Source organism: Alligator sinensis, unplaced genomic scaffold, assembly GCF_000455745.1.
Source record: "Alligator sinensis unplaced genomic scaffold, ASM45574v1 scaffold832_1, whole genome shotgun sequence".
Taxonomy (NCBI): domain Eukaryota; kingdom Metazoa; phylum Chordata; order Crocodylia; family Alligatoridae; genus Alligator; species Alligator sinensis.
In genome coordinates, this window is record NW_005842057.1 from 2431433 (window position 1) to 2446973 (window position 15541).

General features: G+C 45.6%; 1 protein-coding gene across 2 annotated transcripts in view; it reads right to left on the reverse strand.

Moving 5' to 3' along the window:
* Positions 1–15541, reverse strand: part of EIPR1 (EARP complex and GARP complex interacting protein 1) — a 199286-nt gene that overhangs the window by 19349 nt on the left and 164396 nt on the right. For both annotated transcript variants that reach the window (XM_025203386.1, XM_006022970.3), the window contains exons 6-8: positions 14334–14470; positions 3284–3451; positions 1736–1903 (exon numbers count right to left, since the gene is read on the reverse strand). In XM_025203386.1, the coding sequence (XP_025059171.1) occupies positions 1736–1903; positions 3284–3451; positions 14334–14470 (473 nt within the window). The remainder of the gene's footprint in view (positions 1–1735; positions 1904–3283; positions 3452–14333; positions 14471–15541) is intronic.

A 15541-nucleotide genomic window follows, 5' to 3' on the forward strand; every position in this document is an offset into this window, starting at 1 on the left:
GGTTTTGGTACGCGGCGGGTGTCACCGCTGGTACACAGCAGCTGCTGCCGCTTACCTTTGGGACTGTGCATCTTGTATAAGCCCCATGCCCCCCCCCGTCTCCCAGCCACCATCCCTCGCCGCTGGTGCAGAGCCAGCCACAGAGCTGTGCAGCCACCTGCATGCAAATCTCTCCCTCCCATGGGTAGCTGGCAAGGCGGCATGCATGCCCCACATCACTTACAGTAAAGACCCCCGCAGAGGGGCACCCCTGCCCTTACCCCCCGGCCCTGCACCTGGATGCGGCGTGCCACCTGGGGCCAGCAGCACCCCCCGCTCCCTCAGCCCCCAGCCACCTTCCCCAGCCCTCAAGCCCCACTTACCTCTAGGATCCAGGGGTGAAGGGCATGGCTCCGCAGTGGCAGCACTTGCCCGCAAAGCCCTGCCAAACCCCACAGCCAGCACGCAGCCGCCACCACCCCGCACCACTGCGGCGCCATGCAGCCGGTCGTGGGGCATAAGCAGAGGTGCAGTTGTGGCCACTGCATGCAAGCCCCCTTTCCACCCCCCAGCCAGGCGGCACGTATGTGGCCCACACATGGTGGTTGCCACCACACTTCTGCTGCCGCACCCTGTGACACTTGCCACAAAGCCGTGCGGGTGGCCATGGGATGGTAGAGCAGGGTGCAGTGGCAGAGGTGCGGTGGTGCCCTCCACGTGCAAACTTCCTGTCAGGCCAGCCAGTGCATGTGTGACCCGCAGAGTGTCACCCCTGCCCTCAGCCCCTGGCCCTGCTCCTGGGAGTGGGCACAGGGGTACACTCCCCCGCTTCTTGATCTACCTCCCCAGCACCTTCCCTTCCCCCCACCCTGCTCCACCCTTTCCCCCCCACACACACTTACCTGCTGGGGTGGGTGTCAGTGTCTGTGTGTGCCTCTGTGTCTGCGTCTGGGAGGCTGTTGTGAGGGGCATCAGGAGAGGGCTGTTTAGGCTGGGGGGGGGGAGTGCGGGGCACCAGCAGGTCTTTGGGGGTCTTTAATTTTTATCACGGACTTTGGGTTTTTAATCAGAGAATTTGCAATTTTTAATAAGAGAAAACCAGGATCCCTGCTTATTACACATCAGGGTGGAGTGAACAAAAGCTAACCATAACACCATAAAGGACTGGAAAGAGGCTTTTGTTTAACGGTTTCAACAACTAATAAGTGAAATAGGTCACACATATAATACATACAAATAATTTTCTAAAAGAGATCATGAGTTAAGACTGCAAGTAAAAAAGGTATCAGTTAGTAATTAAAAATATGTGTTTCATGCTTGTGTATGGAAGATCTACTATAGAGAGTTAAACTTGCCAAAAAATTATGGAAGAAAGAATGGAAGAAACTTGATGCAGCAAAGAATACTCCTAAAGTTCATATAATAAATATTATAAAATGTGGGCTCTGGACTTGATCCAATGTTTATTAGTCAACAGAAGCCTTTCCCCTGACTTCCTGTGTTGGTTCAGGCCCTCAGTGTCATCATCCCACTTACACCAGTGAAAATACACCTACAACTGTGTTAATTAGTTTTTCAGACAAGTGGATCCCATACCAGCCAGTGATGCAGCAGTTTGAGCTGAACAGAAAGAACAACTACATACCTGCAAGGGGTATATACAAAGATCCTGAAGTCACTGAAGAATAGCATGTTAATCATTAAAATAAGAGCTTGTAATGAAAAATACTTATTTGAAAACTAATGAATTTCATACTTCTCTTCCTGATGGTGGTCCTCTTGGTCGCTAAGTTCATCATCATCTACCAGGTGTCCAAAGGGTTCGGAAGAAATTGATACCATGTTAGACAATATGACTCTGCTATCACTGCTGCCAGTAAGGACTAACTGATCATGAGAATGATTGTAGCGGACATTCCATACCCTAAAATAAAAAGTAATATTACAAGAGGCTTCTCTATACAGGCAGTAAATATGTATGCTGAACTATCTAAATTACTTTGAGTTGAAGTTAGAATGAAAATCATTTCAATGTAAATATGGAAAAAATTCCTTGAGTTTTATCTAATTTGTTAATTATGGGTAGAACAGATACCCTTCATTCTACAGATTATTTTTTGCTATTTTATTTAGATTTTATGCTCCCAACTTTTTTGATTTGCTAAGGGCATACCTTTTACATTGAACAAATGTGTATGGGGATGGGGAATAGAGGGAAATGTGGAGGGGAGGAAGACTCAACTCTGAAATAATTCCTCCAGAATAAATGTTTGCTTATCCTTCTGTGTCAAGGATATTTTAACATTTCTAAATATTAAAAAAATTCCCCAAAACAACATATGAATTAAAAATAACCTGTTAGTTTAAGGAAAACTTCTCAACATTCTCACAGTGAAAAGTTAAAATAGATCCTAAAAAAAAAAAGGAAGATTAGGTTTCTCCCCAGTTTTTACATTCCGTATATCAAGTTAATACCAAATGTCTTGTGATCTTTCTTGTGTTCTATTATTTTTGTTTTAATCTTCTCAAAAAATGAAAATGTTGCTTCTATTCATTCTCATATTCACACCACTGTCAACCTGGCTTCAGGGTCCAGATTTATTTTGCAAGAGATTCTGCAAGCTGTATCCCACAAAATATGAATGGCTTGGCTTTCCCAATTTATAGAAGGGTGCTTTCAAAATGGACCGATTAATCCCTTCAAAAAACCTATAGATCAGATTTCACTTTGTTTCCATCCTTTCTGAACGGGCACTGGGCCAGATCAAATTAAAGTAGCTTGGAAAGTCCTGGTTCAAGTCAAGAGAGAACATTCCCTCAAAAGGCAAAATGACCAAAAACGACCTCTACCCTTTTGCATGTACAAGCTTAAAGGATGAGGAGTATGGTGGGGTGGGGTAGCAACACGTAACTGCTACACAACGTTGCTATGGAAAGAACAGGGAGGATGCTGTAACTTTAAGGCTGTTTATGCTAGGAGCTGTAGTTCAGCCCAGAATTAGAAAGGGACAAAGGTGAACCCTCTTCCTCTGTTTTCAAGTTCTGTGCTGTGCACTGTCTCCCATCTTTGAGATGGCATTGTCAATATCTTGCTAGGAACTAGATTAACATTCCCCCACTCTTAATTTACAAGACACACAAATAACATCCACATGTTAAATCCCACTCCTCCATGCAGAAAAAATATTATTCACAACAGCATAAACATAGCTAGCTAGCATTGTTTCTAAACAGTAAAATAATTAGCTGAATAAATTACATAAACCATCCACCCACAAAACATCATGCAGATAATTCACCCTACCAGTGGGAATGCTCCTCTAGTGTCTTCACTGGCTCATTGATGTTCCTAGTGTCCCAGAATTTCACCTTGCAGTCATCGCCACAACTAGCCAGGTAGTACTGTTTATTGGGATTAAAATCTAGGTCCCGTACCAGCTGTCCATGTGCATTTTCTATGCAATATATCTGTCTGCAAAACGCATATTAAAAATTAAATGAACTATAAAAGCTAACTGTACTCTGCTGACAAAAATCTGTTTCCCTAGTAACCTATTTAATCCCTTTAGTACCAATAGACTTAGAGCTTCCATTGCATAGTAGGGAAACCAAAGCTGGTAACAATAGTGACATATAGTTTCCCTAACTTGTTTCAAAGCTTTGCTCTTCACTTATTTGTATTAGCATCATCTGGGGCTAAAAGCAGGCATTAGAACTGAGATATTTCTAGGCGAACTCTCTATCAACCAATTTCCTTTCTGCAGCAATTTTTACTAATAAACCATGCTATTTTCTGATTAAGATCCCTTCACTCCAAAGTAGTTACGTTAATCACCTATGTAGGATATTACTTTTTCCTGCGTGGAAATTTTACCTAATTTGCAGTGCAAGGGAGGTAGCTTTTTGTTTTGTTCTTTAACCTCCTGTTTCCTTATTGTTAATGCATTTTCCTGAGCTCTGGCATTTATAGTTCGTTTAAAATGTGGCCCTTTAAACTACTCAGCACTGCTCATACATAGTTAACTGAATGACTTCTGAATGTGTGCAGTACCAGACTCTCTCATTCCTTACTTGAAGCATGCATGCCACATCACTCTGATCTAGCAAGTGTCTACAGAAACCTGACTTCCTATATTTCCTGGTCACTTAACCCCCTCCTCCTTAGCTCTGCCACATACTTCTACCAGTTCCCTTACCCATTCTTGACTGACATCAAACAAAAGCTTTTCTCTAGATCACATACTAATAAACCCCTGTTAGACTTAGCCAGGAATTTTTTCGATGAAACATTTTTTCATTAGAAAATGCCAAATTTGCCAAAACCAACTTTTGGCTTCTCTGGTTTTAACCTAGAGTCTTAAAGTGAATGATTGAGCAGTAAATAATTATTTATACTGCACTAGAAAAGCTCCAACAAGAGACTGAGGGCTTTGGCACAGGTTACCTGTATAATTTCAGAAATATGTGGAATGTTGCGATGTCATAAAATTATGGTGTTTTTAAAACAGGTAAAGGCTTCATGTTGTTTCAGACAAGCACAACGGACTTGCCACTGTGGCTAGGGACAGACATTCAAAAAGCCTAAGCTTGAATTGATTTATTTGCTGCAGGTTAGTCTAATCTGACTAGATTGAATCAGGTTGCAACTGCACAAACATTTCCTCTGGACTGAAGAAATGCGGGCACATGCCTGCAGTGGCTCAGACTAGAAGCTGGGGGTGCTAGAGCAGCCCTCCCTTCCATTCCACACTGCTGAGCTGAGGGGGCACATGGCCAGCCCCTGGCAGGACGTTATGATTACGGAGGGGTTTAAACCCCCACCGTGGCCTGCACAGTCCCCAGCCTGAGGGGGAGGGAGAAGCAGTCCTCACCAGGCTTTCCTGGGCTCACTAGTTAAGGTGTGGGAGTGTTGCCAGATCCCAGCCCCCAGCTAGCACTCTGAGGCAAAGGGGTGTGTGTGCATCTGCTGATGTCACTATACTATTCAGTCTCCCTCTCTCTGCTTCTTCATATTACCTGCAGCAATCTGACAGCACTCACAAATCCCAGGCATTGCAAAACAGGTCATTTCTCATACCTCTCTCTGTCCCCTCTTGAACACTGACAGATTGCAGCCTTTGAAGCAAGCAAGCCAGCAGGCAGCTCATCAGTCCATCAAGAAAACAAAGCCGGTCTCATTAGTTTAAGCTCTTCTTAAACAACTTTTTCCAAGGAAGGAACAGAGGCACACTACCAGCTAACCTGCTGATTAGTTCCAAAAAAGCCCTAAGTGGACACTGTCCTGTCTGCCTTGGTTCCAGTGAAATTGGAGAGACACACACAGACCCCTCTCAACACTAGCTAGCATGGGGGTTGGGATCCATGCAGCTGGAGTCCCTGCTATGGGAGAGGGGGGTATCCCTGCTTGAACAGCAAGCAGCAGAGGGTGGGGCAGGGGAAAGCCAGGCAGATGCTGCTGTTACCCGGCTAGGACGCAGAGGGGGTGGGACTAGCCCTGCTCTCTGGAGCAGATAGCCCAGCTTAGTCAAGGACTGAAAAGCATGCTGGGATGCTGGGGGACTCTAATTTAACTTAGATCAGGAAGGAGTCTGGCACAGATGTTCCATAAACTGGTTTGACCCAAATCAGTTCAGTCCAATACTACAATTAACTAGATTCATCTTAAAACAGTCTTGACCATTTTGAAACTGATTTACATGCACTTATGTTCTGTTACGGGTTTAAATCAGCTTCTGATCACTTAAACCGGTTTATGTGCAATTTCTGTCCCTAGCCTAGGTGGTTTGTAAGCAGGGGAGTGAACAGGTGCCCAGACTCTATCCCTCTCATGGTAGGAGAGGAGAGGGGCACATGACATGTAGCTTGGAGGCAGAGCAACTAGCATGGGGTCTTCTTTCCCTCTGTATCCAGCAAGACTCCAGCCAGAGCAGAGGGTGGGAGGGGATAAATCTTGAAAAACTGTTTGAAGTGAGGCACGGAGGGGGTGGAGAGGGGAAATAAACAGAAAGGGGTGGGGGGAGGGAGATCAACCGAAAAATAAAGGACTAAAATCTCATATGCATTTCATAATGGGGATTGGGTTTGAGGGAAGAGTCGAGTTAGGAGCTACAGGGTTCATGCTGGCTGGGAGTGGGGAAGCTGTTCTGGCCCAGGTGGCGAGACCCTGGGACCAAAAAATCATGCCCAGAGCCAAGGTCCCATAGGTGTTAAGCCACTTTCAGTGCTCAGCAGCCGCATCTATTTCAGCCCAAGCACAGAGCCTGGGGGAAGCTGCTTCTTCCTCTATGCTAGGGTTGAATCAGATGCGGCTGCTCTGCACTTAGGGCACTGGCCAGAGGACGGAGCCCAGAAGAAGCAGGCTCCTTGGGGCTCTCTGCTGAGGTTGAAATTGAGCTTCCCACAAACCATGTAGCTAGAAAAAACAGGCTTCCTGGCTCCACGATGTGTCTTCAGTTAGGCTCAGAGAAGTTGCTCTCAGCCAGGAGTGGGAGGGCGGGGGGAGTGAGGGCAGGAACCAGTAGAGTAGAAAGGGGTAGAGTGGCTGGGAGCTGTACATGGACAAATGAAAGCATTTTACCTCCCCTGACCATTCAAACAACGTCCTAAAATAGCAGGGGTAAATATTTCCAGGATAAACCTCCTTTTGAGTGGCTTATCTTTAAAATGTTTAGAGGGTACTTGTGGCAGTTTAAAATCGCTTAACTAATGACTGCTCTCATTTTAAGTGCCTTTATGGTGTTTTTAAAGTAACTTGTGCCACAGCCTGGAGTCTCCTCAGAATAACCAAGCCTGAACTCATGTAAATGGTGAAAAAGGAGAAACTGAAGTACCATGGAAACTTTCTAGGAACAAAAGGGGATAGACCAGAAAAGGCTATAATAGACAGTTACATGCCAGGGAAGAGGTGGTATTAAGACGTGGAATAATGGACTAGATTACATATATAGGGAGTAGGCAAGGCTGACAACAGACAGAACCAAGTGGAGAGCATTTATGCGTAGTGTTGCTAACCCTTCTTGGCAATGATGGCACTTGATTGATTGATTAGGCACTCACCAGGGATATAGACTACTCAGGTTAAAGCCCCTTCTCTGAATCTGGCAAATCAAGGATTTAAACACAAATCTCACACATACCAGGTAAGTAGGGTGACCACCCTATCCCTAATTGGGCAGGACAGTCCCAGAATGGAATCAAGTCCCGGTCCTGGGCTGCACAACTCCGGGACAGCATTTATCCCAGCGTTGCTGCATTGTGCAGGGATCTGGGTTTCCCCGTGCAGACTGGCAGCATTCCAGCCTACAAGGGGCTGCTGGGAGTGGGACAGAGGGGCCATCATGTGCATCTGCGCACCTGCACATGCACGTGGCCAGGAAAGAGCCTGGCAGCCTGGAGAGCAGTACCCTGCAGGTAAGTCTATGGGGGGGTGAAGGGGGAATGGGAGGGGCACAGTAAGGGAAGGAGTGGGGTAGGGGCTGAGGGTGATGCCCAGCCAGGGCAGTGCATGGGGCCCCAGGGCTGGGGTAGGGAGTGGGACAGAGCCATGGGTGGTTCATCCAGGAGGTATGGGGAACAGCAGCTCTCCACTGGTGCGTGTTCGCCCCTGGGGTGAAGGCATGTGCCCCCTGAGATCTGTGCACAGGGTGGGAGCAAGGATGCAGGCTGCCTGCTGTAGCCCTGGGGTTCCTCGCCCTGCTGCCCTTTCCCCAGGAGCCCCACAATGCCATAGCGACACACACCCTGCCCATCTGGCAGCAGCTGGAGCAGTGACAGAATGCAGTTGTGCTTCCCATTGCTGCCAGGCAGACATGGACATGCAGCTGGCATAGGGATCCCAGGGATGGGCAGCAGGACAGGGAGTCCTGAGCCTGCAGTGGGCAGCATGCATTTGCCCTTGCCCCTACCCCATGTGGCTCTGGTCTAGCCAAGCTGACGATGTGACAACGGGGGAAGCGGGGAAAAGGGGGGCAGCAAGGCAGGCATGTGTCCTACCTTCCAATTTGGAAAAGGGTGGTCACCCTACAGGTAAGTGCCTTAATTACTGGTCTATTGGCTACTTTGGGGTCTTGGTGTGTGTCAGCGTTTTCTTGAAAAATGGGAGAAGCTTTCTATTTCATCCAGAGGCAGAACAGGAATATTTTTGAAATCTCAAAATTTTTTCCATTCTAAGCTCTCCTATCTTCCTTTGTTCCATTCTGCTCAGCAACTTAGCAGTTTTTTTCAAGAATGTCAGGATTTCATACAAAATCTCAGTCTTATTGTCTTTATGCATCACCATTTTTACTCCCTCTCTTTCTGATGTTTCTCTCTTTCTATTGACTTCTAGTCTACGACTGATTCCCTGATCCTTCTTCTTTCCAAATATGACTTCTCATTCCCTCTCCTATTTGATTCCATGTCTTCTGAGCATGTCAGGAATCCTTAAAACACTTTTCCTTGACTGCACATGTTTTAAAGTTTGGCTCCATCTTCTTCCTTCCACTGTCATCCTGTTTCTACCTTCTCATCTTTATAAACTGGTCTCATTAAGGTTCCTAAGAATCTCTTTGTGGCTTAGCTCTAAGGGCCTTTTTTATTTTTCCTATTTTGATTTTTCCGCCACTTTCAGTAATATCCTCTATTCACCCTAGGGCTGTAGCATTAGACTCTAATGCTTCTAGTTTAGCCACTTCTTTTTTATTTCTTCCTCCACTTCTTGCTCTATTGGTGTCTCAAGATTCAGTTCTTGGGTCCCTGCTCCTAATCCTTTCCTCCTTAATTATTGTTGAGTTGATCTACTTCCATAGCTTTAACTTCTACCTCTGTACTAACTATTTAGCAGGCACTTCCTGTAAGTGACCTAATATGAGCAAGCTGACTGTTAAAAACCTGCCTGCTTTCACCAAACCAGTTATGCAGCTCTGCTCCCGAGTCCAAAAGCTCCACATGTCTATGGAGTCCCCTGCACAATTTGATATCTTAAATGGACATGAAACCTAGCATGCAGTTCAGTCCCCTACGCTCAGCAGGATAGATGTGTCTGATGCACCTTGTGGAAATCTAAGAGCTGTGGTTAACTAGGATTTGAGCAATTGATTCAACAATACTAGACACCAACTGTACCACAAGCAGTCAGTGTGCATCATTTTCATACACAGGTAAAACATGAATAGGTCATATAGCCAGCTCTGCTCATTCACTTTATCAATCAGACACACATCTTTTAGATATATTATAGTACAGTTTTAGCTCAAGCACAAACAATTCATTGGCTAAAGCCCAACGCACTTCAAACTAATCTGATTGGTGGTGAGTTGATTTGTAAACCATTATGTTGCATTTCCTTGCAACCACTATTTGTTAACACCTTAAATATCTGTTTGGCATGTATTAAGGTAACTCATTAAATGCCCTGCTTAGAAACATTTTCCAGAAGATTAACTGCTAACAATGGATCTAGGATTTTGGAAAAGAGGGTGCAGTCAGGATTGGGCCCTTAGGTTCTGAGACTGGCAGGAGGTAACAGGTGTTGCTGGCTCCCTGCCCAACTCAGGAACAGGGCAGGGAGGATCCTCCCAGCTCTGGGAGGATTGGGCTAATTTGGCAAGGGCTGCTAACTGCCCGCCCAGCTCAGGAAGAGGAACAGAGCAGCTCAGCTCCAGCAGGATCAGGTCCTTGGCTCTCACTGACAGCAGGAGTGGAGGAGGAATTGAAGAGGAATTAAATACCAACCCCCAACCCTCCACTAGATCTAACCTTGGTTACTACATGAAACTTGAAATCACTGGGCACGTCCACAAGCATGCACATGCAGGAGTGCATGTTCCCTGAGGGATAAATAGCAAGGGCACATATTTGTGCCACTGCTATTTGTTCCTGGAGGACGCCCATGCACTCTTACGTGTGGCAAATTTCCCCATGTGTGGTAGGGGAGGCTGGGGCCAGCACCTGAGCTGGCTCCAACAGCCTTACCTGGGGTGCTGGGGTAGCAATAGCATCAAGCCAGCCGCTTGGAGCCTGGCCAGCCAGATTCCACTTCTGGCAGCACATGCTGTAGCCACATGTGCCACACCACTGTATTTGACTCCAGGATCAAAACTGGCTTGCAGCACCAGAAGCCACACATGCACGCTCATGGGATGTGCCCACTATGTGCACATAAAGCATCCTACTCACATACTTTCCTTCTTAAAAACATAAGCCAAGTCTACTTCCAAGACATGCAAGTGAGACTTATTCAGCTTGTAGGCTCCCAAATCACTAAACTCAAACTTATTCCACTCCCATCAGCAGCCACAAAAACTCTAAGATGTCTAGATTCATTATGCATCTCCATTCAGGTCTCCAGTGGAAAGACAATTAAGTGACTGAACTTGGCCAATTTTGCATGCTCAGAAGTGATACAGAATGGTCCTCTAGATGTTTACCTCTATCTAAGCTCCATTTCAAACCCATTCCATTGGAGAGCTACAAAAAACCCATACAAATTCCCAATTATTTTGAGAAAAGTTATGCTAACCAACTGACTGATATTGAGATCATACATGCAGTGCAGTAGAAGAGGATGTCTCCTCCTATTTGGTAAATAGCCTTGTGAATAGGACATTTCCCAAGGAAGTGGGAGACCTGGGTTCTAAGCATCATTAAGTCAGACAGGAGGTTGCCCCTCTAGCTCAGGGAGGTGGGTACCCTCTTGCAAGGGATAGATGGAGAGCCTTGTGTTCTGGCCCACGCTGCAATGAGGCTTAAGCATTTTGTGCCAAATAATGATTTAGTAAGCTCCATAAACACCATAGGGAACAGAAGCTATAGCCTCTTTGCCCCAGGAAATGTCTACCTTTTTAAGGCAGAGTCAGACTCCCTCTGGCATGATCTCCTTATGACCTCACAACTTGTACTGCATTCCAGCAAGTGGTTCTTCTTCAACAGGAAGGATGGGGAGTGCTCTCAGGCTGTCCAGCCAATATCCTGCTAGCTCAGACACTCTCCCTGGAAGCGAGAGATGTGGGATCGACCCTCTCTGGTTGAGTGGGACCTAACACACAGATCCTTCACTTCCTGGACAAGTGCCAAAACCACTAAGCTATTGAGCAAAAAGTGAGTGGATCTTCTTCTTCCCCACCGCACTCTGCTCCCTAGCCCATTGAAGTCAATGCTACTGCTTTTCAGTTAGGTACACTGATCTAGGCAGACCTCTCTCGGACTGAGCTAGATCCCAAAAGGATGTCTCCCTTCTGAGGGAGCTAGATCCTGATATGATGGGGTGCCTGAGGTAGCTCTCCCCTTTTCCCAATGTGCCAAACAGAACAGGATCACTTTCTGGACTTGTGTATACAGCTTCCCTTTGCCAAAATGGGAGATACACATCACAGAATCAAACTGTCTGAAGTTAAATCAAGAGTCACCCAGACTAACTCACTATGAAGATGCAGAATGTGCTATTTCTAAATCATTCCAGATGAGTGACTCTCAACCAAGGTGCTGCAAGATCCTTTGTAGGATGCCATGGTACCCAGTCTCTATGAGAGGTAAGAGTGGCTCCTGCACATATAGGACACACCTTGTACCTGCCCCAACTTTCTGGCAGCACCCCACATGGCCCTCTCCCACCAGCTGTGGTTGCATGGAAGGAGACAGAGAACAAGCTAAACTGAAAAGCACAGCTCCTGCCCACCCCATAGCCCCTGTGCTGTGCTGTTCCCATGGTAAGAACAGGGGTCTGAGCTGTTTCAGCCAGGCCCTTTCTCTAGCTCCTCGCATGCTCCCAGAACTGATGGGAAGGGTCACAGGGAATGGTTTGGCATTCAAGTCCCCAGAGAAACAGTAGTAGCAATAGGGGCTGTGTTGGGTACCTTCTTAGGTACAGACTGGTGGCAGGGAGTGGACAAACTGAGGAGAGAGTAGGGCACAGAAGGCTTCTGCTCCTGCCACCCTTGCCTGGCACCAGTCTGTACCAGCAGATATTGTCTTCTGCAGGGACAGCTGCCTCCTTCAGGGATCTAATAACCCTCCCCCATGCTCTCCAATCTGCCCTGCCACTGCAACTACTATGCACCACCTTCTACTCAGCTCTCAGGGGCAGCCCTGCCTACTGCTGTCTGCCCTGCCACCCCATGAAACCCTTTTAAGGGTGCCACAGGGTGCAAGAAGTGAAGCACCATATGAAATAAATTAGCATTTAGAATTAGCCACTACATTCCAAAAAGTTACCAAGTACTGCCTTGAGTTTTAAAAGGCTGAAAACCACTGTTCAAACCAATATCTCTCTAGCTCAAGGGCAGATAAAACAGCCCACAGGCCAAATCTGGTCTGCCAACTGCTTGTATTTGGCCTGTGGGTGGGCAGCCACAAAATTCACAGGACCCAGCCCACAGGTAGCTGGTGGCTCCAGCTGCTACATGGTGCTGGGAGGGTGGGGCTGTTTCTGCTGCACAGCGGTGGGGCGCAAGGAGGCAGGCGGGACAGCTTCCACCCAGCACTGATGCATCAGCATCAGCTGTGGAGCTGGGCAGATGCCCCAATTCCCATCTGGAACCTGCTAGCTGTATCCACTGCTGATGCCGGCACATAACTGGCAGGTGCTGGCATAAGCTGTAGGCATGGTCAGCAGGTTCTGGGCAGGGTAGGGATTCAGATGTGCTGCAGGTCTAGGTGGGGTGGGGATGGAGAGGGTGGGAGTGAGGGGGGGACAAAGAGTGAGAGAGCAAGTGCAAGAGAAGCTCTCAAGAGCACACCAAAACTCATTAAGTGGCCCTCCACCCAAATAACTGCCATCCCTGCTCCAGCTTCTTCTTGAAAAATTTCAGTGATGATTCCAGTCAGCTTGTTCCATTGTACTGTGGTTATGGGGTTTTTTCCCTGAGATTTAATCACTGCTTTGTGCCTTGCCATTCGGTGGCAAAGGAGCATGATATTTTTCCCTCTTCTTATGGCATCCTTTCAAATATCATATCTTCTTTTAAATTTCCTTTTCTACAGACTAAACATATCTAATTCCCCCCACTTTTCCCTGTATAGTTTACATTCCAATCACTTTATCACCTTTGTTGTTCACCTCTGGATTCTCTCCAGTTTCTCTACATCCTTTCTTAAATATAAAGCCCAGGAGCGCATACAATATTCTAGCTGAAGCTTAATGTGGTGAAATAAGACTGGCTTCTTGGGTGCACCATCCTGGGAAATGGGGCACATTCCTGAGAAGAAATGCAGTTTGGGGTCTAGTGACGATGACAACTTAAATGTCTTAGAGATCAAATAAGACCTGCGCCATAGGCTTTGCATTCAAAGTGTGTACATAACATGCTAAAATGGAAGCATCACATAAAACAAGAGAGGAACTTAAAAACTCTTTTATTTTGTCCTTTAGCATGCCTCCTGCATACTTTATTAAAGACAGCATTTAATGGAAATATGAAGTTAGATTGTTAAATGTCCTCCTACAGAATGAACAATTGGTGTGGCAAACCAGATGTTCCAAGTACAAGAAGAAATGGCTTACAGTAATTATATATGTATTTTTAGCTTTCATTTATGAAATTAAAAAAGCCTTTTTGGCAGAAAACTACATGATTGGAAAACATGTGGATTTATTGCTACACTCCAGAGCTTGTAGGAGTTAAGAACTAGATTTAAAGTCATCCCCCTTAAAGGCAACAGAAGTTATTGCAAGACATCCGTCTTCTCAGTTTAGTGATAAATTACTGTGCGCTAAGGGGATAAACTGTATCTTAAAAAAGCTTGCACGGGTTTCTGTAGTCATAGCAACAGATGTGCACAACATCAATCCTTCGCTTATCAAAATCACAATCTAGCAGGAAAGAAGTCCCTTATTTGGTATATTTGAAAGGTTTTATTTGTCTTTGGTCATACTTTTGTTTTTTAATAAATCCAGGATTATGTAAAACTAGCATGTTAGAATCTTAGATACTATCATTATTAAAATCATAAAAGTATAACTTTAGCTTATATCTAAAGATTTAAATCACCTTTAAATAATGCAGTAAGGAAGCAACCATTAGTTCAGGCAGTTTGATTTAAATACTGATTTTCAAGTTTAATTACAGAGCAGTACAGCTTAAGTAATGCCTAGACTGTGTACTGAACCAACAAATTGCAGTCACTGCATAGTTCCTCAATAACTCAATATGCAAGTCAGATTAGGTGCTTAGAAAAAAAAGAAATTTTTTTTATTAAAAGTTACGAATTATATTATGTTATTGTTATATTTTGCTTATTATATTATGTTATTATTGCATTATTATATTATGCAATCCAAACCCATTCATTAACTATGTAACCATATTATTTTCAACTTTTAACATCAAACTTTAAATAAAAAATACCTCTTTAAGACCAAAAGAGCATTTTTTCATTACCTCATGCTTCGTGTATCCCATCCTCGAATAGTAGTGTCATTGGCTGTTGCAACTTGTGTGCAATTGTGATGTGGGCTCCATCGTCCAGAAGTAAATTTTAACTGCCCTTTCCCTTCCAATGCAGCAGAATTAGAGAGCTGTATATTTGGGGAAAAAAATGTGGTATTTACATGTAGTGCTAAAATAGAACTAATCCCAACATAGAAAAAAACTGCATGCTGACCTATTGCTGTAGACACCAGAATGTAGGACACAGGTTCTAGGAGAAGAAAAGAAAGAGAAAAAGAAAAGCACATATACCACTCTACATCATCACACCTTAAAAAATTCCAAGTTTGTTTTGCAGCCTACACAATATGAAGAAAATTAAATTCTTCAGGTAACTTGTTACAACTTCACAAAGGTAATATGGAAGTACTCGGACTGAATATGGCAAAAAGGGCAAATATAAAACATTCATTCAGTTTCATGGAACAGGGTACAATTTACACTGTATACATTACTCAGTGTAGGCTTTGTGTGGGCCGGCTCCTGATCCCATCCTCGCTATGTGCGAGCCGGGCCCGTCTTTGTGCACGCGGACTGTGGCCAGCAGCCCGGGCACGCGGGGTCAGAAGGGACCGCGGGGCGGTAAGGTACGCGCAAGCTAGAATCAGTTACGGAGGCATAATGGTTGATTGAAAAGATTATTTACTTACACCCAAGGTGGTCGCGGTGTAGGCTGGACAGCTTTCCAGGCGCAGCTCCGCTTGAATCCTTGTTGGAGGACTCTGACAAACTCGGTTCTTTGACCCCGGAGTGGTTTAGGCTCCGCGGGTTCGGCAATTCTTTCCTCACGGAGTGGCTGAATCTCCGTGGGTTCTGTTCAGTTCCCAGGTCCCCCGGAACTGTTAAGACTCCGTGGGTTCGAAAATTGGGTATATAGGATAGGGATACGTCTAGGATTGCGCTCGGTGACTGGGAGAGGCTAGAAGCTAAACAGACCTCCGTTGCCTGCTTAAGAAAGGTGCGTTGGGTCTGCAAGGGTCCACATCGCTTGGAGATCTTCACACAGCGCGAAGTCTCCTCCTCCTAGCGAGTTCTGTATCTCTCCAGTTTTCCTCTCTCTCCGACTTGGGCGGAAACTACCCAAGCCTTTTGTACGGCTAGCAAGCCAATAGCTAGCCGCCACGTATGCCTACATTTAGAACCGGCCAATAATGTGGCAC